The 26,931-nt window shown below is 39.5% G+C and overlaps 2 protein-coding genes across 2 annotated transcripts; one reads left to right on the plus strand and one right to left on the minus strand.

The window, feature by feature from the left end:
- The first annotated feature begins 2,973 nt into the window (after positions 1–2,973).
- LOC115457058 (olfactory receptor 5V1-like) lies at positions 2,974–5,760 on the plus strand. Its single transcript, XM_030186482.1, has 2 exons — positions 2,974–3,009; positions 4,822–5,760. Exon 2 carries the CDS (start codon positions 4,837–4,839, stop codon positions 5,758–5,760), a length of 924 nt encoding a protein of 307 aa, XP_030042342.1. The 5' UTR covers positions 2,974–3,009; positions 4,822–4,836.
- Positions 5,761–13,253: 7,493 nt separating this feature from the next.
- On the minus strand, positions 13,254–26,205 carry LOC115457059 (vomeronasal type-2 receptor 26-like). Its single transcript, XM_030186483.1, has 8 exons — positions 26,160–26,205; positions 25,915–26,109; positions 22,779–22,851; positions 20,656–20,950; positions 18,939–19,706; positions 17,310–17,537; positions 16,865–16,988; positions 13,254–14,170 (listed from the first exon to the last, which is right to left on the minus strand). Exons 1-8 carry the CDS (start codon positions 26,203–26,205, stop codon positions 13,254–13,256), a joined length of 2,646 nt encoding a protein of 881 aa, XP_030042343.1.
- Positions 26,206–26,931: the final 726 nt, after the last annotated feature.

The raw sequence follows: 26,931 nt of genomic DNA on the forward strand, positions 1-26,931 counted from the left end.
TATAATCCATCTAAGCCCCTTTCATGCCCCACCCATAACTCACCCATCCATTCCCCTCTCATACCCCACACATTCCTTTCCTATACTCCATCTAGAACCCATCCATGTCCTTCTCATGTCCTAGTTATAACCCACCCATGCCCCTCCCATGCCACTCCTATACCCCTCCCATACCCCATACATGCCCCACCGATAGGCACATACCCTTTCAGTTGCATTCTAAAGATTGTAGGCACTATAGATTAACTACTAAAAGAACTGTTGCTTACTCCCATTTTAGTACCTAAGGTAAGGCACTCGATTGGTACATAACATGTAGAATTAGGGGGTGTATAAATGTTTAAAATACTTGCTTATGCACACAAATGTGTACACATATATGTATATATGTCCATATGCTACAGTTTAAAGTTATATAGATAAAAAGAGACTCTTTCCTTCCTTTTCTGTGTGAGGAAAGCCCTTCCTGTGATGTCTGTATGGTGGTTGTGGATACAGAGGGGAGAGAGTGGTAGCTGACAGGCACTGTCCCTTCTATGCAGAGCAGCAGTTTCTCTACCTACAGTTGTACCAGAGGCTTGGTGACCCCAGCATAACATCCCCTATCTTCCCCCAAAACACCACTACAAGTGATGGTGTTTTTATGGGAGATGGGAGAATCCAACACACATCTCCTACCTCTCACAAAAAGAACAAGGTCCCAGCAGCCCCAACTTAATATCACCCAATCCCACAAATACATCATGATCAGCTCATGAAGCAGAGTCAAGGCTGCATTGACAGAAACATATCAGATTAATTCCTGAGGGTGCCTGAGTCCAGGAGCAGAAGCTGCGGCAGTGGTAATTGAAGGAGAAATATTTACTGCCCAAGAAGGAGCCAGCGAAAGTGCTAAACAGTTTCCTTTGCATGTGCCTTCTACCTTCTCCTTGCAGCTTTTGCACCTGATTGTGGCTTCCTGTCCCTCAGCAAGACACAAAAAAATTTGCAAAACTTCTTCCTGTGTACTGCCCTAAGGTTTGGCCATTGGTGTTCACAGCTGGTAGGAATTCTCCAAATATAAATGTTATTTTTGTGCATTGTGTCTTGTACTATTTGTCACTTTATTAAATTCATTTCTATGCATCTTGCAAATTGACAGCAGCAACATAGACAAGAACACCTAAGAGGTATTTTGCTAAGGTGGGCTAGCGTTTTTAGCTCATGAGAAAAATCATGCTAAGATACCCTTAGGAATAGAATGGTCATCTCAGCATTCAGCAGCAGTACTCTGTCTGTTTCAAATGTCTCTTATCCCTTCCCTTCTTCCCTTTTGCCCATGGAGCTAGTCCCCTCCTTTGGTCATCATTCACACTTCCATCTTTAACTCAAATATCTCAGATTATATCCTCTATGTGGTTTCCTACTTGCAAGATGGATCCTTTACCTTCCAGTTGACTCCGCATTCCCAGACATGGCCTCACCTCTTTGCTTTTACATATGATTCATCAAAGTCATTTTTGATAGAAACAGGCATTGATTAGGCCACTTTTGAAAAAACTTACTATGGATTCCTCTCTTTCTGGGTACTACCATCTGGTATCATATCTGTGTATCATTTCTAAGATAGCTGAGGGAATAGTTTTTACATATGAACATAGGAATAGCCATACTGGGTCAGAGTAATGGTCTATCTAGCCCAGTATCCTATTTCCAACAGTGGCCAATACATGTCACAAGTACCTGGCAGAAACCCAAATCGTGGCAACATTCCACGTAGAACCCCAAAGAATACAAGATTCTGGAATCCTAAAGAGTTACAAGATTCCATGCACAATCTCAGAGTAGCAACATTCCATAGTACAAATCCTAGGGCAAGCAATTGCTTCCCATGTCTGTCTCAGTAGCTTCTGCACCGTGTCACCCAGCTTTCTGCACGTCATCCTTGTCAAACTAGTTTTAGAACACATCATAGTACTGAGCCCACTATAGCAATTCTCCTAGGTGAACTACACTCTTCTTTGGATGCAGGTCTCATCACCCTCCAGCTCCCTTTGGACCTGTCCTCAGCATTTCATTTGTCTAACATGCTCTCTTACTCTGAATTCTGAAGGCCCTAGGTCTTGTGGGCACAGCGTCGTCTTGGTTTTCTTCCTATCTTGTTGATCACCTACTACCTCATCTGATGCAATTCCTCTTCAGTGTGGCATGCTGTAGGGTTTGGTCTTGTGTGCATTTCTTTTCAATACATTTCTCAACTGCTTGGCCACACTAATTTAGGACTTTAATATAAAGTTGTTTTATTATTTATGCAGATGACATACTACTCATTTTCCTGGCAGACTAATGTTTTATTGTGTAAAGTGTGATGTAAGATGTAAATTGGTGCCCTATCACTCTCATTTAATGGCAATTGAGATACAAAACTCAGTTGCCACTGATCTATATACAGGTCAGTTTATAACTTTTGAGTTTGAAATCATTTGAATGTTCTGTATTTGTTTCCACTGTTATTTTGTTGTGTTCCAGTGATACATTACAAAAAACATTTCAGTTTTAGCCACACATTAATTTGGTTATTAATGTGTTATAAAGCTTTATGAATTCTACAAGACTCAGATGGACGTTACAATTTGTTACCTTTATTTTTACTTATTTATTTATTTTAACAGAATAATAATATATTATAGTTTTTTAAGATTTTGAAACATATTTTATAGTGTATCTGCCCAGGAACCAGATCCCAATAGACCTGTCTCAGAGTGTGATGACTCACAGCTCATCAGGATATTCTTGCACAGCTGCAGAAACCCTTGTTCAGGAAAGTCAATGATTGGAACTTGTGTTGATATTCCTCAGTGTGATAATTCCTCAGACACAGATTGCAAATGCTCTGATGGTCAATATACTTGCTCCATCATTCTTTGGTATGACGTAAGGCTGAAGGTTAAATAACCTGCTGGATGGAGCTCATTTCCGCACTACCCCGTCATTATCTGAAAAACTACACTTTATGTGAGGGTGCAGGAGGTAAGCCTGAATTTTCTTGCAAAGAGAGTTTTTTTTGGGGGGTGGGTGGGTGGGTGAGTTGGATGGTGGTGAGGTTGTTTGGCATATGGTGATAGGACTGAATAAGTAAGAAAATACGTGGGAATTTTTAAGGCTGACATACCCAGAAGTTTACTGCTAGCATTTATCTCCATAACAGAACTAAATATCCAGGCACTCAGAGTAATAATGGTGCAATGCTATCTAAAACATACAGGGCCATTTTGTAACTGAAAGCCCACCTTTACAGAGTCTTTTGCATGCAAATTTGCAAAATTCTAGCACTGGAAAGAGCCAGTAGGGTACCTAAATGCTATTCTGTAACAGAGTGCATAACTGGAATAATGCAAGATTGCACAGGTGGGACATTGACATGTCTCCTACTTATGCATATAGGAGGTAATTCTGTAATATTTTATAACAAGACATTAGGACTAACACACTATTTATATGCATTAATGCTGAGAAAAGTAAAGCTAATGCATAGAAGTGTATTACACATTTCTATGCATTATTAAATCTCTTGTGTAAGTGGTATCGTGTATAAGTGCAAGGGGGCATTGGCAAGGTTGGAGTGTGGTCAGTCTATTTATTATGGGGTAAACTACACAAAAACTCCCAGATCCCATATATATCATGCTAGGTTTTCCATGTCAAAATCCAAGCACATTCCATAAATATGCGCATAACCTAATTTATTAACTAGCTAATCAGTGTTGATAATTAGATGTTAACCAATTATCAGCACTAATTGGCATTAATTTGAAATTATGCTTACAACTTGCTAAGCCTATTCTGGAAAGTGGTACGTGTAAATTCTAATATGTGCAACCAAAAAGGGGGCATGGCCATGGGCATGGAGTAGGCTCTTCATGGGAGCTCCAAAAACTTATGCGTAGGGTTAAAGAATACACTGACTTGGTACCTAACTTAGAAACCAATATTTACACCAAGTTTTCCTTGATGTAAATGAATGAATGAATGAGTTAAATGCTGGCATATTCTGTAAACCAGCTTAGGTGTATTTAATAAACCATGCCTAAATCTAGGTGCGGTTTATAGATTACGCCTACGTGGAAATTGTATTCTGGTGATGATATTTCAAACACCATAAGTAGAATCAAGTCCAAAATTTCCAACTATATTTGGCATGACAATTGTGTATTACCCAACTATAAGGACTTTTTGGCACCAAGATCCCAGTACAGTATTGGATCACAGTGTATATCACTAGAATGCATAACTTATAGGGCCAAGTTATAAAATTACTCCTGTACTTACACACGTCCTTACCAGATTCAAACCATCACAGTTCTGCCAAATCTAATGCTGGTGTTACTGTGGACACAAACATGTAAGGCATGTTGATACTGGGTTATCCTAGTATTATACAATGGAATCTATTTGTAGAATAGATAGTCACTGAATGGAATTGGGGCACCGGAATAGAGATGCTCCCTTAAAGATTTGCCCGCTGAGTAACTAGTCGCTTTAAGTATTGATGGCCATGAGGAGAGATCAGGAAGACAGTGCTCAGTCTGCTGGATAATTGGTGGTTTAAAACTAGATGGTATGGCAAAGTAACAAGACTGAAGCCTGTATTCATGTTCATTCACAACCCAGCCAGCTCGGTGACACTAAAGCTGATCTCTGTAGAAGTATAAAAGACATGTTTTTCTTGCGTTTGTTCTTGGTTGATCTGATTTACTGCATCAGTGTTTTGGGAGTCTTTTGTGTTATGTTTGGTCACATTGTTTCCTAATTTCCCTTCATTCTGTCTCTTCTTCCTTGAAGCTTTAAAGCAGTGAAATGGAAAATCATACCAGAGTGACAGAATTCCTGATTCTTGGGTTCCCAGAGTTTCCTGAGCTGCAGCTCCCCCTCTTCATTCTCTTCTCATTCCTCTACCTGATGGCTATGCTGGGGAACCTCCTTGTTATCTACATAGTATGTGCTGATCGACACCTCCACATCCCCATGTATTTCTTCCTGGCCAACCTGTCTGCCTTAGATATCTGCTCTTTGACTTCCATTGTGCCCAAAATGCTGACAATTCTGCTAGCAAAGGACTATAATATATCTTTTTGGGGATGCATTCTACAGATGTACTGCTATTCGATATCTTTATCTACAGAATTTGCTCTTCTCACTGCCATGTCATATGACCGTTACATTGCAATATGCAACCCCTTGCGTTATCTCATCATAATGAATAAGAGGGCGTGTGCTGTTCTGGCAGCTGCCTCGTGGGTAGCAGGTTTATTAGAACCTTTGCCACACAATATTATTGTATCCCAGTTTCCCTTTTGTGACTCTAATGTAATAAATCACTTCTTCTGTGAAATTGCAGCAATGGTGAAGCTTTCTTGCTCAGATACCTCAATAATGCAAACTATGAATTATATACTAGGCTTATTTGTAGTCTTCATTCCATTCCTCCTAACCCTGACATCCTACATGTTTATCATTTCCACCATCCTGAAAATCCGCTCTTCAAAGGGCAAAAACAAGGCCTTCTCCACCTGTTCATCTCACCTTACAGTCATTCTTTTGGCATATGGAACTATCATAGGAGTGTATATGAACCCTGGGTCAATGGATTCTGCAGATCCAAACAAGTTGCCTATTGCAATGTATATAGTCACTCTCCCACTCCTAAACCCTTTAATTTATAGCTTGAGAAGCAAAGAGTTAAAAGTGGCCCTGAAAAAAGCCATCATGAAGACGCAATGAACACCAATGTATCTTGCCCTGACCATGGGTTAATAAAACTTATTTAACTCTAGAAGACTCATAGAGACATTATAATTTTGTAATCTTTATTTTAATTGGTATTTATGGGCACTCCAACACTTTAACATGGACAAAACAGCTCGGACAAAATAGCCACTGTCGCAAAATAGTCCTTTACTAGGTTTGCTATGTGACTGTCTGCGAATTGCCATTCAGCAAATTATTACTAGAATTTTGTGAACTCATTACTTCTAGAAATGTAGATATTCATTTATTAACATCTTGAAATACAGTGCATTCAAGGCCTCAGTTAAATTTGCAAGTAAACTATCTGTTAATTAAAAACAAAGGTTCTTCATTGCCTGATTATGCTGGTTAATTCTCCACAGGCAAACCTCATGCCACATTCTTGAAGGGTTGGTCTTAGAAATACCTGAATGTATTCTTTGACTGTCCATTTCACTGCTGAGCTATACTGGTCAGTAGGATTATAAGAAGAACATCTTTAGAACTTTGTATCTTCATTTATAACAGTGATATATTTTGTTAGTAATTCAGACAGGATGCGTTACTTTGCACAGTTAAAAATATGCAGTGCTTTCTTTGTGCCGGTACGCAATGGTACGGCGTACCGGCACCTTTTTTTGCCCCCCCCCCCCTCCAGGCATCTATCCCCACCCTGCGATTCCCTTCGCTCCCCTGCCCCCCTCCAGGCATCCATCCCCACCCCGCGATTCCCTTCGCTCCTTTGCCCGGCATCCATACTTGACCTTGTGATGCTCCCCTGCCTCTGTCGCAGCTGCCGCAGACTCAGTGAAAGGCCGTCAGCCCTTCGTTTCCTGTCGTGTCCCGCCCTCGCGCAATGACGTCAGAAGAAGGCGGGACACTGACAGGAAACGAAGGGAAGGCTGACGGCCTTTCACTGAGTCTGTGGTAGCTGCGACGGAGGCAGGGGAGCAAGGCGAATCGCAAGGTCAAGTATGGATGCCGGGCAGGGGAGCGAATGGAATCGCGGGGTGGGGATGGATGCCTGGAGGGGGGCAGGGGAGCCATAGGATTCACTGGGTGGGTATGGCTGGCTGGAGGGGGGGCTGGGGAGCCAAGGGAATTGCTGGGTGGGTATGTTTGGCTGGAGAGGGGGGGCAGGGGAGCGAAGGGAATCGCTGGGTGGGTATGGATGGCTGGAGAGGGGCAGGGGAGCCAAGGGAATCACTGGGTGGGTATAGATGGCTGGAGGGGGGCAGGGGAGCCATGGGAGCCATGGGATTCGCTGGGTGGGTATGGATGGCTGGAGGGGGGCAGGGGAGCCAAGGCAATTGCAGGGTGGGTATGGATCGCTGGAAGGGGGGGCAGGGGAGCCAAGGGAATCGCTGGGTGGGTATGGATGGCTGGAGGGGGGGCAGGGGAGCCAAGGAAATCGCTGGGTGGGTATGGTTGGCTGGAGGGGGGGACAGGGGAATCGCTGGGTGGGTATGGATCGCTGGAGGGGGGGACAGGGGAGCCAAGGGAATTGCTGGGTGGGTATGGATGGCTGGAGGGGGGCAGGGGAGCCAAGGGAATCACTGGACATGGGTGGATGGTGGGGGGGGGCAGGTGAGAGGAGGGTTGCAGGACATGGATGGAGGAGAGGGAAGGGAGAGAGAAGAAATGCTGGATGGAGGAGAGGGAAGAATGAGAGATGAGATGAGGAGAAAATCTGCACATGGATGAAGAAAATAGGCAGAAGCTGGATCCACTGGACAGTGAAGTCTGCGGAGGACCCAGCTTTTTCTTATGGATGTAGGACAAGAAATGAAGAAGAAAGGCGGATAAGCTAAGTAGTATTTTCTTCTGTGCATTGGTATTTTTTCAGTATTTCGAGATGACATTAACCTTATGGAATATTATTCTAATGTATTTTGGCTATGATAGTTTTATTCTCTGAGTTCGAGTTGTTTTCTATTGTGGCTTGTTTCAGGGGATTGATGAACCATGATAAAAGCAGTTTAAGGGAAGGCCATTTTTGTAGGCATCCCTGGCAGTTGAGGTTTCCTTTCTTTAATAAGTGATTTACAGGCAATGTCATTGGTTAACGTTGAGGGCAAATCAAACAGTATTGGTTTCATATTATATTTTTGCTCTTCAGTATTTTTTGATTTTTGATTATATGACTACTGCAATTCTTTACTTCTAGGGGTTACAGCCAATTTTCTGAAACCTTTACAGCTAGCACAAAATGCTATAGCTAGACTTCTGTCAAATACCTTGAGATTTGAACATTTTCCCTCATTGCTACAAAGATTTCATTGGTTGCCTGTTGACTCACGTATACATTTTAAAGTGATGGTCTTTATTTTCAAAGAAATGAATGATGAAGTCCCCGTGTCATTGGCAACAATGTTGAGGGTGTATTGTCCATCCCAAGCATTGTGCTCTGCAGAGAAACGTTTACTAGATGTTCCATCTTTTAGACATATCAGACTAGATGATTACAGGCAGAGAATGTTTTACATAGAGGGTGCCCAATTATGAAATATGCTTCAAGTACAATTGCATAGAATGAATAATTATCTACAGTTTCCAAAACAGTTGAAACATTTCTTCTTTCAACAGGCTTTTATAGCAGACGAACATGCCTATGAACCCTGCCCCTTCACGTCTAGTTCCAATAACACCTAGTTGGTTACTGGTTAAAGTTTCAATCTCTGGAGTACAGCAAATTGTTACTCAGAGTTTATTGACAGGTTCTCTTTCATTAGCCTGGAAAAAAATGTAGTTCATCAAATTCTGAAAAAAATCTACATTGGATCCATCTCTATCAGTTAATTATCTGCCTGTTTTGACTATTAATTTCTCTCCAAAGTCACAGAGAAATGAATTTTTTTAGCAGGTTTTACACATGTGAAGGCCACCCATGTCCTACATCCTAGGCAGTCTGGCTTCCACATGGGATACAGTACTGAGACCTTCCTGGCTTCTTTAATGAGTGAGCTGCACGGTAGGTTGGGTAGGGGTGCAGTGACCCTGCTGGTCTCTTTGGACCTATCAGAAGCTTTTGATTTGATTAATCATTTTTTACTTCTGCAGAGACTTGCTTCTTTGGGGTTAGTGGGAAAAGTCTTGGCTTGGTTTATTTCTTTTCTTCAAGACACTTATCTTTGCAGATTCTACATCTTCAGTTTTTCCCTTTAGTTTATGGTATTCATCAAAGTTCTATTTTATCTCCTTTACTTTTTAATATTTTTCTGAGTTCTTTAGCTGCCCTCATCCAAACTTTCAATGTGTCTTTTGTTTTTGGGCTCCTTGTACCCTTTCCCAAATATTAGCATGTACCCGCCATCCACAATTTGGGAGGATAAAAGAAACCAAGGCTACGTGCATATGAGAAAGTCAATTTTATTTACTTACCAAGTACAGATACAATTACAGTTTCTCATGAGAGATCAGTACAACTACATAAAAAGCTGTTCACTATGACTGGTTCTCTGAAATACTGTTCTGATTCAGCTGTTTATATCGTTTGTTTCAGACAATGATTTACATGAATTTTTCTGCAAATCATCTTTCTCATAGATTATTATCTGGTTCTCACCATCTGCTTTTCGAAACATGTTTAAACTTCATTCTCTCTTTTGTTTACACTAGTTTCTTTCCCAAGCCTGCTTATCCGTAAGGGCATCATAACAGACCATAAATTCCAGAGATCATAAATTCCAGAGTCATGCAGGCTCGTCAATCTCTGATAGATTCCAGAGTCACACAGAAATATCAATCTCTGGCCCATTCCATAGTGCATGACTGTGTTCATAATTCTACACTTTTTATATATAAGCGGATATTTTTTTTTGGTCTACCATATAGGTGGTGTGCATTCTGATTTACAGCCTCTTCAGTCCTGTCTCTTTGTACTAGAAAAATGGTTAAAAGGCAATCAATTAGCTCTTAACATAGACAAAACTACTACCTGCTGGATTTCAAATCCTTTGCCATCACCTTCTATTATACCTATCCTGTTTGGTATCCCACAGCAGCCTGTGGGTTCTTTTAAATATTTGGGGTCATTACTGACTCTCATCTTACTTTTCAGGAACAGATTTCTGCAGTGGTTAGATCCATGTTTTTAGCGCTCCATCAGCTGCATATTGTACGGCCATTCCTTGCGTCAGAAACACTCCTTACGCTTTATCACGCCTTTATTATCTCTAGAATGGATTATTGTAACATCATTTACGCAGAGCTTACACAGAGGGGCATAATCGAACGAAAACGTCTATCTCCATGGGCGTTTATCTCTGAGAACGGGTCCGTGAAGGGGCGGACCAAACCATATTTTCGAAAAAAATAGATGTCCATGTTTTATTCGACAATTTGTGAGCTGGGCGTTTTTGTTTTTCAGCGATAATGGAAAATGAAAGCGCCTAGCTCAAAAACGAATAAATCCAAGGCATTTGTTCGTGGGAGGGGCCAGGATTCATAGTGCACTGGTCCCCCTCACATGCCAGGACACCAACCGACCACCCTAGGGGGCACTTTTACAAAAAAAAAAAAGGTAAAAGCTCCCAGGTGCATAGCACCCTTCCCTTGTGTGTTGAGCCCCCCAAATCCCCCTCAAAACCCACTGCCCACAAGTCTACACCATTATTATAGCCCTAAGGGGTGAAGGGGGGCACCTACATGTGGGTACAGTGGGTTTGGGGGGGGGGTTGGACGACTAAGCATTAAGCAGCACAATTGTAACAGGTAGGGGGGGATGGGCCTGGGTCCACCTGCCTGAAGTCCACTGCACCCCCTAACAACTGCTCCAAGGACCTGCATACTGCTGCCAGGGAGGTGGGTATGACATTTGAGGGTGAAAATAAAAAGTTGTGAAACATCATTTTTTGTGGTGGGAGGGGGTTAGTGACCCCGGGGGGAGTCAGGGGAGGTCATCCCCGATTCCCTCTGGGGGTAATCTGGTCATTTAGAGCACTTTTTGGGGCCTTATTTGTGAAAAAACAGGGTCCAGGAAAAGTGGCCTAAATTCTAGCTACAAACGCATACTTTTTTTCCATTATCAGCGAAAGGCGCCCATCTCTGTTCAGGTGATAACCATGCCCAAGTCCCGCCTTCACCACGCCTCTGACACGCCCCCTTCAAGCTTGCCAGATGCCCTTGGCCTGGATTGCCCGCTGTCTTGGACAGGATGCTGGGCTCGATGGACCCTTGGTCTTTTCCCAGTATGGCATTACTTATGTCTTCAGTAACTTCCGGAAGGTTGTCAAGTCGTGTGCTGTTTTTATAGTATTCGGTATTTTATTCTATGATTGTGTACAGAGGTATGTGAAGGTAGATGCGTGTATTGATTTGTATTTAAGTCCTTTGCAATTGGGGTAGTGAAGGTTTAGGAAGGTACGTGATGAACTTTTGGTATTTCGTGCTAATAAGTCAATTAGGTCTGACATGTATGATGGGGCCTCTCCATGGATGATTTTATGAGTTAAGGTGCAGATTTTGAATGCAATTCGATCTTTTAATGGAAGCCAATGTAATTTTTCTCTGAGGGATTTGGCGCTCTCATATTTCACCTTTCCGAATATGAGTCTGGCTGCGGTGTTCTGGGCAGTCTGGTGTTTCTTAATGGTTTTTGCTTTGCATCCTGCGTAAATGGAATTGCAGTAATCCAGATGGCTCAGTACTAGTGATTGCACCAGCTTGCGGAATACCTCCCTTGGGAAAAAAAGGTTTCACTCTTTTAAGCTTCCATATTGCAAGAAACATTTTCTTTGTAACATTCTTCGCATGGCAATCTAGGGTACGATTTCAGTCAATAGTAACACCCAGGAGTTTCAGGGTATCCGCAACAGGGAGAGTGTGGCTTGGTGAATTTATATTGGTGTAATTAGTCTTGTTAAACTGCGATGATAGGATAAGACATTGTGTCTTTTCTGCGTTAAGCTTGAGCAGGAATGCATCCGCCCATGAGTTCATTATTTGGAAGATAGTATTAAGTTTATCTGAAATTTCTGATACGTTGTTCTTAAATGGAATGTATATCGTAATATCATCGGCGTAAATGTACGGGTTTAGGCCTTGGTTGGATAGTGATCTGGCCAATTATTATGGGCCAGATTTTTTTAAATGACACCTAAAACACTGCATGGTAAATATTTCCACCTAGGTGTATTCTATTTATTTGATACATTTGTATCCCACATTTTCCCACCTATTTGCAGGCTCAATGTGGCTTACATAGTACCATAGCAGCGTTCGCCGGTTCCGGTCTGAACAAATACAAAGTGTGTACAAGTACAAGGTGTGATTGTGGTAGTATATGGTTCATATATGGTAGATACATTGGGGAAACATTAGGTAGGAAGAGGGAGAGTTGGGGTGAGTCCATTACATTCTTGGTGTTGTTATGTAACAGGTACTCTGGTTCTTATGTTGGGTCGGTGGGGTATGCCTTTTGGAACAGGTTCGTCTTTAGTTTTTTCCGGAACTTTAGGTGGTCGTACGTTGTTTTTACTGTTTTTGGCAGTGCGATCCATAGTTGTGTGCTTAAATAGGAGAAGCTGGATGCATATGTTGTTTTGTATTTGAGTCCTTTGTTGTATGGATAGTGGAGATTAAGATATGTTTGAGCTGATCTATAAGTGGTGCAGTGAGTTACAGAATATGCTTAGCGATTTGTGAGCGTAAACTCTAACTATTGCCAATTAGTGTTCATTATTTATTTATTTATTGCATTTGTACCCCACATTTTCCCACCTATTTGCAGGCTCAATGTGGCTTACATAGTACAGTTTGCCCAGTCGGTGGATAACAAATACAAAGTTGTATAATGATCGTATGAGGTATAAGTGGAGGGTCAGAATGGATGAAGATTGCGTGTTGTCCTGTTCGATCATAGTCATGCTTTGTTGGTAGGTTGGTTGGTAGTGCTCATTATTGATTGTTAAGTGCTGTTATCAATGCTAATTACATTGTTAAACCAATTAAGTTAAGCGCATTGCTATACAAATTGACTGCATTTTGGCACAGAAATCTAGTCACGTTATATACAATCCAGGAGGTAGGGGTTAATGATGTAAACCGTATAGTATCTAGGATAGTGAGGTATAGAAACTATGAAATAAAAGAAATAAACATTGGGCTAGTTAGACTGTTTTGGAGCCTTGTACTATCTGTATAGGACGATGAAAATTCATGAATACTGAAGTCATAGGTTTAACAGCAGCCAGTAAACATTTACCTTCCTTTGAAATTTTCATTTAATTCAAAAAGCAATTGCATTCCACATGATCTATACAATTCTAAGCAAATCATAAACATAACATTCAAAAGAGCAAAACAAATAAAAAAAAATATATAAAACAATGCAAAACACATAAACACATTAATTAAATTGCCTCAATATTTTCATGCTGTAATGAAGGCATTTAGATTTCAAAATTTAATCAGTTTCAACAATATTGAGCAGTTTTCATCATTCCTCATGGAACAGGAATACAAGATCATGCAAACGAAATTCTGTTTCATTTGACCTTTTTAGGATGTTGTTTTCCAATTAAATGCTCCCTCGTGTTCAGGTCAGTTCTGAGTAGAATAATGTAGCACTTGGGGGTGAATATACAGCCCAGAAGTCCAGCACTGGAAGCCAGGATAGCAAATATCTCCACAGCCACCATGTATTTGCCTTTGGTGCTCAGGTATGATGGGATGAAGGACACCCAAACACTGCAGAACACCAGCATGCTGAAAGTGATAAACTGAGCCTCATTAAAACTATCCGGAACCTTCCTTACTAGGAAAGCCACAATGAAACTTAGAAGAGCCAAAAAACCCATGTACCCAATCACACTATAAAATGCAACAGTGGACCCCTCATTGCACTGTAGAATCATCTTCCCAGTTACAGACTGTGTGTCATATTCAGGGAATGGAGGAGAGATGATCAGCCATAGAGTGCATACGACAATCTCACCAGACACGCAAAGAAGGACTAGATTGCTGGACACTCTTGTCCCAACCCACTTTCTTAACTTGCTGTTGGGCTTGTTGGCTCTGAAGGCAATGACAACTGTGACAGTTTTTGCCAGCACAGAAGAAACAGCAATGGTAAATATCATCCCAAAAGCAGATTGCCTGAGAAGACAGGTCAATGTCCCAGGCTGACCGATGAATACCAAGGTGCAGAGAAAAGACAACATGAGGGAGATGAGGAGGATGTAGCTGAGATTCCTGTTATTGGCTTTAACCACAGCTGTGTTCCGATATTTAATAAAGATTCCCAGCACTAGGACAGTGATAATGAATAAGAGAATAGAAATAGAAGACAAAGCTGCACCCAAGGGATCATCATAGGACAGGAAATCAATGACTCTTGGTAGACACTCATCCTTCTTCTCACTGGGCCACTGATCTTCTGGACACTTCATGCAGATCTCTGCATCTATGGAACATAAGATTTCTTATGGATTCATTTGTAAACATTTCATTACCAACAAAACAGAGTTTTTATGAGGAAGGAAACAATAGTTCACATAGATGGGTCTAACAGACAGGCTGTATGTACCATTTATTTATTTATTTATTTATTGCATTTATTTATTTTTATTGCATTTGTATCCCACATTTTCCCTCCTATTCCCTAAGTCTATAAAATAGTCCACGCAAATTTACATAAGTTGTACAGAATAATGGCATTTGTGCATATAAATTATTAATTATCTGACAACTGGCATTAATGGAAAATAATAGAGTATTTTTGGTGTTAATTGGTGCTAATTTACAGTTATTCATACAACTGCTGATAGTCTCTACTCTATGAACTGCGTATGCAAGTATAGCACGTAGATTTGAAAGAGGGCTACGCTTAAAAGTTGACATTCCTGAAATACCTAGGTTATCAATAGAAATCAAACAAAATAAAACATGGAAAAGAAAATAAGATGATACCTTTTTTATTGGACATAACTTAATACATTTCTTGATTAGCTTTCGAAGGTTGCCCTTCTTCCTCAGATCGGAAATAAGCAAATGTGCTAGCTGACAGTGTATATAAGTGAAAACATTCAAGCATTACTGTGACAGTCTGACAGGGTGGGAGGATGGGGGTGGGTCGGAGGTATCCTAAAGAATGACAAGATTCCATGCAGAATCTCAGAGTAGCAACATTCCATGTAGAACCCCAAAGAACAGCAAGATTCTGGAATCCTAAAGAGTGAAAAGATTCCATGCAGAATCTCAAAGAGTAGCAACATTCCATGTAGAACCCCAAAGAATAGCAAGATTCTGGAATCCTAAAGTTATCAATAGAAATCAAACAAAATAAAACATGGAAAAGAAAATAAGATGATACCTTTTTTATTGGACATAACTTAATACATTTCTTGATTAGCTTTCGAAGGTTGCCCTTCTTCCTCAGATCGGAAATAAGCAAATGTGCTAGCTGACAGTGTATATAAGTGAAAACATTCAAGCATTACTATGACAGTCTGACAGGGTGGGAGGATGGGGGTGGGTAGGAGGTATGCATGGGGACATCATGAAATACCTAAACACTCAAGAAGAGTTAAACAGAGAGAAATATTGGATGAAACTGAAAGAAGCCAAGAGAGATATACATCTGGCAAAAGCGCAAGAGGAACAAATGGTTAGATGTGTAAGGAGGGGCGACAATTTTTCAGGTGTATTATTGAAAGGAGGAAGATTAAAAATGAAATTGTGAGACTGAAAGATGCAGTTGACTGATATGTGGAGAATGATGAGGATAAAGGAAATAGGCCCAAAAATAATTCTACTTTGTGTTCATGGAAGAAAATCCTGGAGAAGGACCGCAATTGACTGGCAAAAGTACATATGATAATGGAGCGGATATAGCACCGTTGATAGAAAAAAAATGTTAAGAACAACTTGAAAATTTGAAGGTCAACAAAGTCATGGGACCGGACAGTATCCATCCCAGGATATTGAGGGCACTCAGAGAGGTTTTGGCAGGTCCTCTTAAAGATTTGTTTAATAAAGCCTTGAAATGGAGGAGGTTCAGTGGGATTTTTTTTTAATAGTCTGCATGTGGAGTCCTATAGCATGTGGAGAAAATGATTCAGGCTGAGTGACGTGATTAAATTTGCAGATGACACAAAAATATTCAAGATTGTTAACACATATGCTGACTGTGCAAAATTGCAGAAAGACCTTAGGAAATTGGAAGACTGGGCATCCAAATGGCAGATAAAATTAATAAAGAAAAATGCAAAGTGATACACATTGGAAAGAATAATCCAAATTATAGTTACCTGATACTAATATTTTGATTCACAGTATCCTTTTGTGGTTTTCACATTTTTTTACAGTGAATCTGATCTGTGGATTTTTCACTTTAAAAATGTTTAGACAAGTTTCTGGAGGAAACGTCCATAGTCTACTATTGAGACAGACTTGGGAAAGCCACTGCTTGCCCTGGGATTGGTAGCATGGAATGTTGCTACTCTTTGAGATTCTGCTTGGAATCTTGTCACTCTTTAGGATTCCAGAATCTTGATATTCTTTCGGGTTCTACATGGAATGTTGCTACTCTGAGATTCTGCATGGAATATTGTCACTCTTTAGGATTGCAGAATCTTGCTATTCTTGGGGGTTCTACAAGGAATGTTGCCACCATTTGGGTTACTGCCAGTACTTGTGACCTTAAAATTTGCATCCGCTGCTGAAAAGTAGGTATGGCCATGGAAGTGATATAGGTGACTCAGGGGCATTCACTATAGATGTCTACAAATCTTCACACCCAAATTTGGGCATGGATCCCAGCGCTACACGTATAAATGGCACCCAACTCAGAGCTCCATCTCGAGAATAGTGCTCAGTGCTCAATTTTCCAGCTTCAAATGTGGGCACCATTCACTGAATCTAGTCCAATAAGTGTTAGTACAAAGAACGCTACATTGATTCACAAGCTAAGTGGTCGTAGCCAGGAAGCTCCTTTTAGTTCACGAACTTGGATCATTAACTATGATGTAGGATGCAGGAAGTGTTCAGCGTCTTGCTATATCTATGTTTCCAGTACTGATAGGTGTATATCTGGTTCACATTAACTACTGGTATTCCATACATACATATATAAACCACGGTGATGAGTTTTGTCTACCTGTGGTATTAGAATACTCCCCTTCAGAGCAGGGGACACAGTCAAAGCAGCAGACCGGCTTCTTACGATCAATAACTTTCCTGTATCCAGGTTCACAGCTCTCAGAGCACACAGAGCGGAGGACCTGAGGAGAGGAAGAAACAGAGAAATAGAGTCATATTCCTCAATCAGCAGTTGCCTCTCTCTATAAGAGGGATTGTCTGCTACATCCGCTTCCATTACTTCTGATGTACTAATGACAACATGGTAAATTTCCACCTCAGTTACCTAAGAGCTAATTTAAAGACAGATTTTATACTGGGAATGTATTCAACAAAGGGGCAAGAATATTTATTGTATAATTTAAAAAAAAACCCTTTAATTGCAAACTTTTCCAACTTCTTTTCTTCCTCTGTCCTGTTTTCACATTATCCCTCTACTATAAACAGAACAGACAGTGTCAGGCCTGGTTAGAGGGAGTTTTCCATCTGATGGCAGTTTGGTTCACAAAGAGTTGCTTGTCCTTGGGAGCTGAGGGGTTGAAGCTTCCAACATGGCTCCGGATGGTTGTAAAATTTGAGAACTGAAAAATCTGTATGATGTCATAATGAGTTGGAGCATGTCCTTTCTCATCGAAGAAGATCTCATGTCCATCTGGGGCTTTAAAGTGGACCTCTTTAAGGTACTGGTTGAGCTAGAAAGATAATTCATAGTTAGAATATTGTTTTTCTTTGTTTGCTTAGGTTTAAATCCTTGATATTTTGTCCTAAAACATGTGAGATTTAGACTTATACTAATTCCACCCCTTTGCATGTTTGCTACCGTATTTCTCAAGTACTTGTATAAGCCATAGAAGAAATCACTCTGAATTCACTCTCACCCCTCCCCCAGAACAAAGAAACACACACTCACATCAATGCTGTTGAAAACTCTAGATTTTAATTTTATCTATTAAATAATTTATTATGATCAATTTATCACGGGACAAAATATTTATTCATAATAATGTACAGAATATAACAGAAATTACAATAACTTCAAGAAGCAAATTAATACATGTGCAGTAAGTAACCATGGATTTAGACTATCTCAAGGACAAACAGATAATTAAGGTGGATAGGCGAGAGCATAATTAGGCAGGATTAGATGGGAAATGAGATTAAAAAAAGGGTGTGGGTAAAATTCAAATAGAGGGGTCTTTTCACAAAGGAACACTAGCGTTTTTAGTGTGAGCTATATATTTCTATAGGTGTCTCTAGTGTTTAGCACACACTGATCATTAGCGCATGCTAAAACGCTAGCGTACATTTGTAAAAGACCCCCAAATGTTCTTTGTATTCAGAAAGGCCACACTGAAGAAATGTGTTTTTGGAAGACTTCTAAAAGTAAGGTAATCATCTGTAAGCTCGATTGATTTAAGAAGAGAATTCCTAATTGTGGTGCCTTGATAGGAGAAATTAGCAGAGTGAATTGTTTTATATATTGCATTCTTACAGATATGGAAATGCAAGACAAGATATTCTCTAGATGATGAAACAGCATTACGAGGGGGTAATTCAATAAGATTATTCATATATGATGGGGCTTGACCAAACAGGATTTGGTGAATGAAAATGCATAATTTGAAAGATATCCTATCTGTTATTGGTAGCTCATATAATAGAGGAGTGGCTTTAGTGAAGCGAGGAGATCTACAAATAAGACAAGCTGTATGTAATTTTTGAGAAGATCACCTTTATATGAATATTATATTATTTACATCAATAATCTACAATATTTAGGCCAAAATTCTAGATATGGCAACGAAAAATTGGCACTGATATAATTTTGTGCTCGAAGTTGAATTGCTGCTGTTTATAGAATAGCACTTAGCACCGGGATTCATGCCAATTCTGTTTTACAGTGTGTGCAAATTGAAGGTCCACCCATAGCCATCCCATGGTCACACCCAAAGATGCATGTGAAAATTTAAATTAATGCCTATTGCTTGTGCAATTTTGGAGCCATATATAGAATCTGGGGTTAGCGAAAATGAATTTCACTAAAAGGAAAAAAAAATTACACTTGCTAGAAAAGGTGAATCTGCCGATTTTACCTGCCATGGCTTAAATTCCATTTTAAGACTATGTCCAAGTTGGGACTTTGCTGTGTACAAGTTGTGTAAAGCATGAGCCAGGGCATAGATCATGTTATAAAGACTGTAAGAGAACTGGAAATGATCCAAATCAATTTCATCCATGTTAGACAGGTTCCCCGATCCTGTGCAGTTTTCATTGTCATTGGGTAAATCACATCGAAATATAGGTGTAGAGGTGTGGCAACATTGGAGGAAATGTTTCAAACCTGGAATATCTCCTTCTGGGATAGTAAGCCTTAGGGAGCCATTCAATGCAGTACATTTTGCAGGTTCGGTATATTTAGACGTACTCTTAAGAGACGAGGTCTCCGCAGAGAAGATATACAGTTTGCTATCAATAATATTTGAGGAAATCATACAGAATACTTCTATTGTGAGTATATTGGTAGAGTGGATAATAAAAACATTGCCCTTTGATTTGTAGAGCTTGTCAAAAATCTGAAGAGTTGTTTTCATTCTTTCTTCGGAAGAGAGAATCACAAGATTTGGAATTGGTTCCAAAAAATCTACACAGCCCCCACTCCTGATAATCTCCCTCTTCAGTTCCTCACAGTACATTATATCACTCTCATCAGTTGAGCTGAGAATCCCAACCCAACTCCATCCAAAGAGTCTCAGAAGTGGTGTCAGACCATGGAAATGAGAATAATCATTTGGATAACTGTGATAAAAGTATGGGAGCTCAACTTGTTCGTTCAGTGATGTTTCTGTCAATCCAAAAGTGATCTAGGATGGAAAAGGTCAAAGGATTTCATCTTTTCAGATATTAACACTTATTTGTGCAGGGAATCAATCAGATAATCTAATGAAATGTCACACAGAATACATAACTCATTCTTCAGCTTGATACCTGAATTTATATCTGCACAATTTATAGAATAGTAGATTTATGTGTGTAAGAACTGCCAGTTGAATGCTAAGTAGCATGATATAATTTTATGCACACAGCTCGCATAATGAATAAATGAAAGAGGGCATTTAAAGATGCAAGGTATGGGTAGAAATAACATTTGCATATTTAACTTACAGAATACTATAAGTTACAAGCCACAGTGCCACATTTAGGTGTTGAACATTGATTTTGCCATAGAATTGTTATATTTCACCCCAAGTTTGTAAATATAATATAAGTGAGGGCATTCTGCTTTCTCTGAACCCCCGACACAGCTTGAAGATGAAACATGGCCACTTTCTTCTTTATGATAATACTAGAGTCTCTTGTCAATGGCTTCTGTATTGCCTTCTCTCTTTGTACCATTTTCGAAGTATAGGGCTCCTTTTACCAAGAGGCAGTTAAAAGGGCCTTAAAGTGGTGTCAGAGAATGGTTTTGTCATGTGCTGAGGCCACCTTTTACCACCAGGATAAAATGAGTTTTCCAGTTCAAGGGAAGATAAAGGCCATACGCTAAGCAAAAGCATTGGTACTAGGCCATTTCCTAGAGGTAGTAAGGGCTACAGCCTTATCCCGGCAGTAACCAGGCAGTGACCATTCAGAGATTCATGAGTATTTGAAAAATAAGTGGTGAATTATTGCAATAGTTGTTATATCCCAGTAAGAAATCAAACCAAGAAACCACCATCAATAGTCAAGGCCAACAAAAGATGGACAGGGGAAAAGAGAAAGTAACAGAGCAAAATTTTAGAGATTATAAATTGTGTCTGGTTGATTCTATACCTGGGGGTATCTATAGATTCCGATGAGTCTGGCAATTGCCTGTGATGCCAATGAAGGGAGGTTTCCAATGAAACCCACAACGTGGCTCTTCGGATAACATGTATAGCCAGGAACTGGGTTTTCTTTTCCTGATAATATTCTCAGAATGCCACACAATGAAAACCAAGCATCAGAGCAGGAATCAATGATATGGTAGCCCAGAGTAATATTAGGTAAGATTTCTGCATTTTGGTTGATCTTCTCAATGGCAAAATGAAAGGTTAAGAGATGCTGCAACTGATTGAAGGCGTGGTTTCTGTGAGCAAGCAAACATATCTTAGCATAAACTAGACAACAGTGGTATCGTTTCATAATTTATGCTATGAGTTTATCTTGTTGAGAAGACTGGATGGACTATACAGGTCTTTATCTACTGTCATCTACTATGTTACATAATATAATCATGATTTGCAGGAACCCATCCTTCTGCACTACCAAAGATATACCTCAATTCTGCCACTGAATCTTAGCTAAACCCTGCAAGGCCTTATGTGTGGTACTGAGATCCCCCAAACATCTGCTAAAACATATTCATATTGAACTGGTTAACCCCTGAATATTTCCTTATTATAACTCATATGCAAGCACACACCTTAAACCAGTCTTTTTTTACCACTCAACGCTCCATTGCCTTCAGTATGACATCAGGCTGTTTAAGGACCTGGGGTTTAGAAGCAGGACAGGATCTCAGAAAAGCTTAAAGTCAAAAGCCCCAATACTCAGACTTCATGAGATAGCCGGGTTGTCTCCCATGGTTCACAATGAACACAGATTTTCAATGCCAAGCCATTTCTGGTGACCGGCATTGAATAGCCAAGGTTTTTTTTTGTCCATTTTAAGAAAACCGGCTATGTTGATGTTCGGACATGACTGGTTATCTTTAAACCGGCCAAAGAGATCCTAGGGTTTGACATGGTCAAATTTGGCTGCCAAATGCAGTTAAAAAAATTTTGGTATGGTTATAAACTTTTGTGCATAAGGTTTGCTATACTGCCCAAGTTGACTCACAGAACTGGGTGGTTTACAATCTAATAAAAACTTAAAACATTAAATGAAAGAGGAGAGCCATTCAAATCAAATCGCACATACCTAAGCAGGGGATGGTAGAGGGAGGGAGGTAAGAGGGGAAAAAAGGGGAGACGAAGAACAAGTGAGTGACAATAACAGTGAACACCAACTCTTAGAAAATTAAGATATAGATAGAAAAGCTTATATAAAGAGCCAAGTTTTATACCAGATTTAAATTTCTTAAAAGATGTCTCAGTCTGAAGGGAGGGGGAAGAGAGTTCCAAAAGAAAGGGAATGCAAAAAAAAAAAAAAGCATGATGATAGATGAATTCTAGCTGGGCTTATTTTGGGTTAGGAAGAACTAACCTATAGTCATTTATTGAGTGAAGCAGACCGGTGGGAAACTAAGGAAGTGTCAGTGAAGCAAGGTAATGTGGAAGGTAAGGGTAAGTAACATGAAGATAATGTGCTCTTCTATGGGCAGCCAATGAAATTTTTGCACTGGGGAGAAACATGATCAGACTTGTATGTGTGACAGATGTTAATAGCTGTTTTCTGGACTGAGTTTTTTTCAGAGTGGAACATGGACAGCCTAGATATGAGATATTACAATAGTCCAATCGAGTTGTAAGAAGAGCCAAATCCAAGGAATGAAATGTTGATTGATCAAAATAACTACAGATGGATTATAATTAATGAAGGACAAAAAAGCTAGATTTACAGAAACTTGAGGCATGAAGGAGAGATGAGAATCAAGGGTAATTCCCAAATAGCAAAAAAGATTCAGCAGGACACATACTAATTCCAATACTATCAAGAGCAGAAACTGGGATAGACATGCCTGAGCTAAACCTACAAGGAACAGTTTTTTCTTTGCTCAGTACCAAATTATGACTATATAGCCAGTTAGAAATAAGGAAGAGACAGTCTTGAAGTGGAGTAGAAACAGGAATGTACGAATGAGTAGGATAAAGAAGATGCCATCAACATAGAAATGAGAGGATACACCAGTGGTTTGAATCAAGCATACAAGAAGACTCAAGAATAGATTGAAATGGAGTGGTGAAAGTACTGACCTGTGGGGGAACCCGTAAAACAAAGGAGATGGGGAAGCAACAGATGAAACAAAAGAAATCTGGAAAGAGCGATCTGAAAGAAAAGAAGAAAACCATGAGAGCACAGAACTGGAGATATCCAACGAAGATAAGAATATCAGACACTTATGTTGATATAAGAATGGACATGGATTCCTGCATATGCAACACAATGATGAAGATAATGAAAGTTAAAAGCCTGATAACCGAAGATATTTAGATAGCCGGTTAAGTGATGACTATTGATGGATAGCCTGTTAAAATGCTATTTAAATGGTCAGCATCCTTTCTGACCCATTAAATAATTCTAAATATCGGGGGGGGGGGGGGGGGGGGAGTCAGTATGATTGGAAATATAGAGAGCATAATAGTTTACAAAGACTTCAGAGATCAGGTATGAAACATGGGGTACTGATATTTAGAGATTAATTTTATAAAGTCAATTTGACAACATATGTGTATAAATGGTATGCTGCAATGTCCTGACAGGAATAAAGGGATGTGCATTGACATGATGGCTTGTCCCTTTCAAGTAGATGAATATATGAGTGGAGTTTTTGAAGAATGTGGTCATACTTTGCAAGTAGACATGAAGGTTTAAAAAATGCTATGTGTGTACTTAAATATTCTAGGGACAGACATTTACTCCAGCACTCAAGCAGCTGTAAATGTCTACATCTTCAACGTAGGTGAAATTTCTGCCTCATGGAAGTCTGATAAACCTGAAGCTGCTATGGAGATAGATTTTCATTCAGGCAACTTTAGCAAGGTAAATGCATACTTAAAAGGGTATATGGCTTGAAATGATTCTATACAGGTTTTCTGGCTTTCATTAAGTAATGAACACCAAATAACAGACAAAGCAATGCAATAAATAGATTTGTGCCATAATATCTTTAGTTTAGACTATACCCATATCCTGGTTATACCGTATAAGGTCTTCCATACCTTGGGGCAAGGAAAGTCAAGGTCAATGTTTTCCTATAACGATCTAAACAATGGCTATTTACTTTTCACCTAGTTCTTATGACATCTTGCTTCTTACTTTAACTGTTTTTGGCCAGTTGATATCCTGCTGTTATTAATTACTAATCGGCAAGTCACAAAAAGAGAAATTGAATAGTCCAGTCAGACTCATGGCAGATTTATTACTGAGGCAGCTCCCACCTTGCAGAATTACTTCCCAGCAGATGCTGTTTTGTGTTAGAATGATCTGGGCCTTCATAAACTGGTTCTGATCTACTTATTTTGGATTGTTATTTTGGAATATCTTTTGGAGAAATATGCAGGGTTTATTTATCTTTGTATGTGTCTTACAAGTGGGGGAGTGGGCTATAAGCTAAAACAAATATACTTCTGACCCCTACTGATTGAAGAGGCTGTTAAGAGACCACAGTCACTATCAGAAGTTGAATTTTTTTTATATTGCCTACAAATGGTCAAGGCAAGGGAGTCGGCAACTTATGAGGCAGGAGCTAGACCCTACTCTGTTGAATAGTTTACAACAAGACATTACAGGAAATGTTAGATTTATTTATTTATTTATTGCATTTGTACCCCACATTATCCCACCTCTTTGCAGGCTCAATGTGGCTTACAGGGTGTTAATTTGGTATGATCATTACATAGTATTAGATACAGTCAGTAATAAATTTGAAGTACAAGAGGAATTAATTAGAAGGTAATGGTTAAGGTCGTGTCGAAGTGTTTTAGAGCGTTTGGGTGATGTACGGAGTAGTATGATTCATCAAGGATTGTTTTTGTAGGCTATGTTGACGAGAAATGTCTTCAAAGATTTGTAGTTTGATTCATCAAGGATTATTTTTGTAGGCTTTGTTGAAGAGAAATGTCTTCAAAGATTTGCGAAAGTTGGTTAAGTTGTCCGTGGTTTTCAGGGTCTTGGGTAGTGCGTTCCATATCTGTGTGCTTTTGTATTCAAAGGTAGTAGCGTATGCCTGTTTGTATTTGGTTCCTTTACAGCTGGGTAAGTTCAAGTTGAGGAACTTACAGGCTGATCTTCTGGCATTTCTGGGTGGTAAGTCTATTAGGTTCAGCATGTAGATTGGGGCCTCTGCGTGAATGATTTTGTATACGGTCGTGCAGATCTTGAACTCAACTCGTTCCTTGAGCGGGAGCCAGTGTAGTTTCTCTCTTAGGTGTTTTGCGCTTTCGTATTTGGGTTTTCCAAAAATGAGACGGGCTGCGGTGTTCTGGGCTGTTTGGAGTTTTTTAATGGTCTGTTCTTTACATCCTACATAGAGAGCATTGCAATAGTCCAGGTGACTTATCACTAGTGATATGTTTATTTATAAAAGATTACAATGCTGCTCCTTAAGGTAACATGATTTTCAAATAATATAACAAAAATAAGTCTGTTAAAGGAAAATTATGAAGTTGAAGCAAATAACAGGAAAGGAAACTAAGAACTTACCATATAGCAAACAATCCATGCTTGAGCTACAAAGTCTAAGCCCATAAATATGGAGGAGAGGCAACAGTAACATTTTTTTATTTTGTCATTTTTGGTGCATTTTTAACCCACATTTCCCCACAAGTGCAGGCGCAATGTGGCTTACATTAATTGAAATAAAATTACAATACATGGATGGTACAGTTACAGGATGCACAAAGGTAGGGAAAGGGGCATGGGAAGTGACACCGGGATGCATAACAAGGGTGAAACAGCCGACGAAGAGCCAGGTGGAATAAGCTTTTTCGAATAAGAACGTTTTCAATAACGTCCTTGAACAGTTGATGAGAGACGTTGTTAAAAATAATAATACACCAGTACTACAGCAAAAAAATAAAAGGAAAGAGACTATTTAGGGACACTATAATGCTATACCATTAAGTAATTCTAGCATCACCAAGATCTTATCATTCAGAAGACTTAGGTTAAGACAACTTTTAATGAAGAGAACAGTTAACATAGGTCTGGTGAATATCAGTGATTTGATGACTTGGGTCTTTTTAGGAATCTATTTTGTGAAGTGTGTATTCTCTAGGTAGATTTTTGTGTGTTGTCATGTATAATTGTGAAAATTTGTTTTAGTTTTAGATGATTTGATTAGTGGTTTAGAAGTCTATACTAAAAAATAAAAAGTTAATACTTACTCACGGCAGTATTCCGATTCATTGGTGTTTGTAAAGCTAAAGGATTTGTCTCCTGTAGGATAACTGATTGTAATTATCCCTCCCAAGATCAAGTCACCTTCCTTGAAGAATCTCTTGTCAATATAATAGTCTGCACCACGGGAAGTTGTCTGGCATCGGCTAATTACCGCATTAACCATTTGCAAGAACCCACTCAATCCTAGAAATAAGGAACATAAAATCATTTTCTCAATCGAAGATCTCCTTTACCAGCTGTAGTGTTATTATAACTTTGCCTTAACATGGACACAGTCATCCTTCTATGAAGGCAGAAGGAATACAGAGCTTCGCCTTAAAATAATGTTCTCTTCTGTTGTCTCTCTTGACTCCAGAGATTTGTTGCTTGATCCGAACGGACATCTATTTCGGGAAACTGCTATTAGTGCCTCTGTCCTTGGCCCATGCCGCCCTCTAATTGAAGGCCACATGTAAATAATATAGACAGCTATGATGATACATTGGTCTAGGTCTCCTGTGAACTGGTTTATGATAGACTAATATAATTTTCCATTTTAGCAAATTCAATGGAGGAAAACATCAGATTATAAACATGTTATTGATCCTGTGTTCCCATAGCTCTGTTTTTAAGTGAAGAATGACACTGTGACCAGGAAAGTAGAGGAAAACAACTCCCAGAAAATGTCATCATACCTTTGTACCAATGAATTACTTGAAAGGGTTCTCCAAGTGAGAGAAATATTCTGATTAAATTTATTTTCATTCACTTTGCTCACCTTCTCCTCTCCCTCATATACATTCAGTCACATCTCACTTTTACAAAGAGGTCCGTTTCTCACACTTGTATTTTTCCATATTTCAAAAGAACATTAATCTGCCAACTTCAGCCATATCTAAATAAATTGAATTTTAGCTGCCCCAAATTCCCCACACTGAAAACATGCTTCTATTTTGCATTATCTAGATCGTTCTATTGCAAATGCAGGAATTTATATGCATTCCTATATCAACATATATGTATGTT

The sequence above is a fragment of the Microcaecilia unicolor genome, chromosome 14 (assembly GCF_901765095.1).
Source record: "Microcaecilia unicolor chromosome 14, aMicUni1.1, whole genome shotgun sequence".
NCBI lineage: Eukaryota > Metazoa > Chordata > Amphibia > Gymnophiona > Siphonopidae > Microcaecilia > Microcaecilia unicolor.

Bases quoted from the DNA above. Each gene is read 5' to 3' on its own strand.
- LOC115457058 (XM_030186482.1), top strand. From the start codon at position 4,837: ATGGAAAATCATACCAGAGTGACAGAATTCCTGATTCTTGGGTTCCCA.
- LOC115457059 (XM_030186483.1), bottom strand. From the start codon at position 26,205: ATGACTGTGTCCATGTTAAGGCAAAGTTATAATAACACTACAGCTG. The intron at 26,110-26,159 runs GTAAAGGAGATC...CCTTATTTCTAG, and splicing joins TTATAATAACACTACAGCTG to GATTGAGTGGGTTCTTGCAA. The intron at 17,538-18,938 runs GTAAAATCGGCA...TTATCTTTCTAG, and splicing joins TGGAATTTAAGCCATGGCAG to CTCAACCAGTACCTTAAAGA.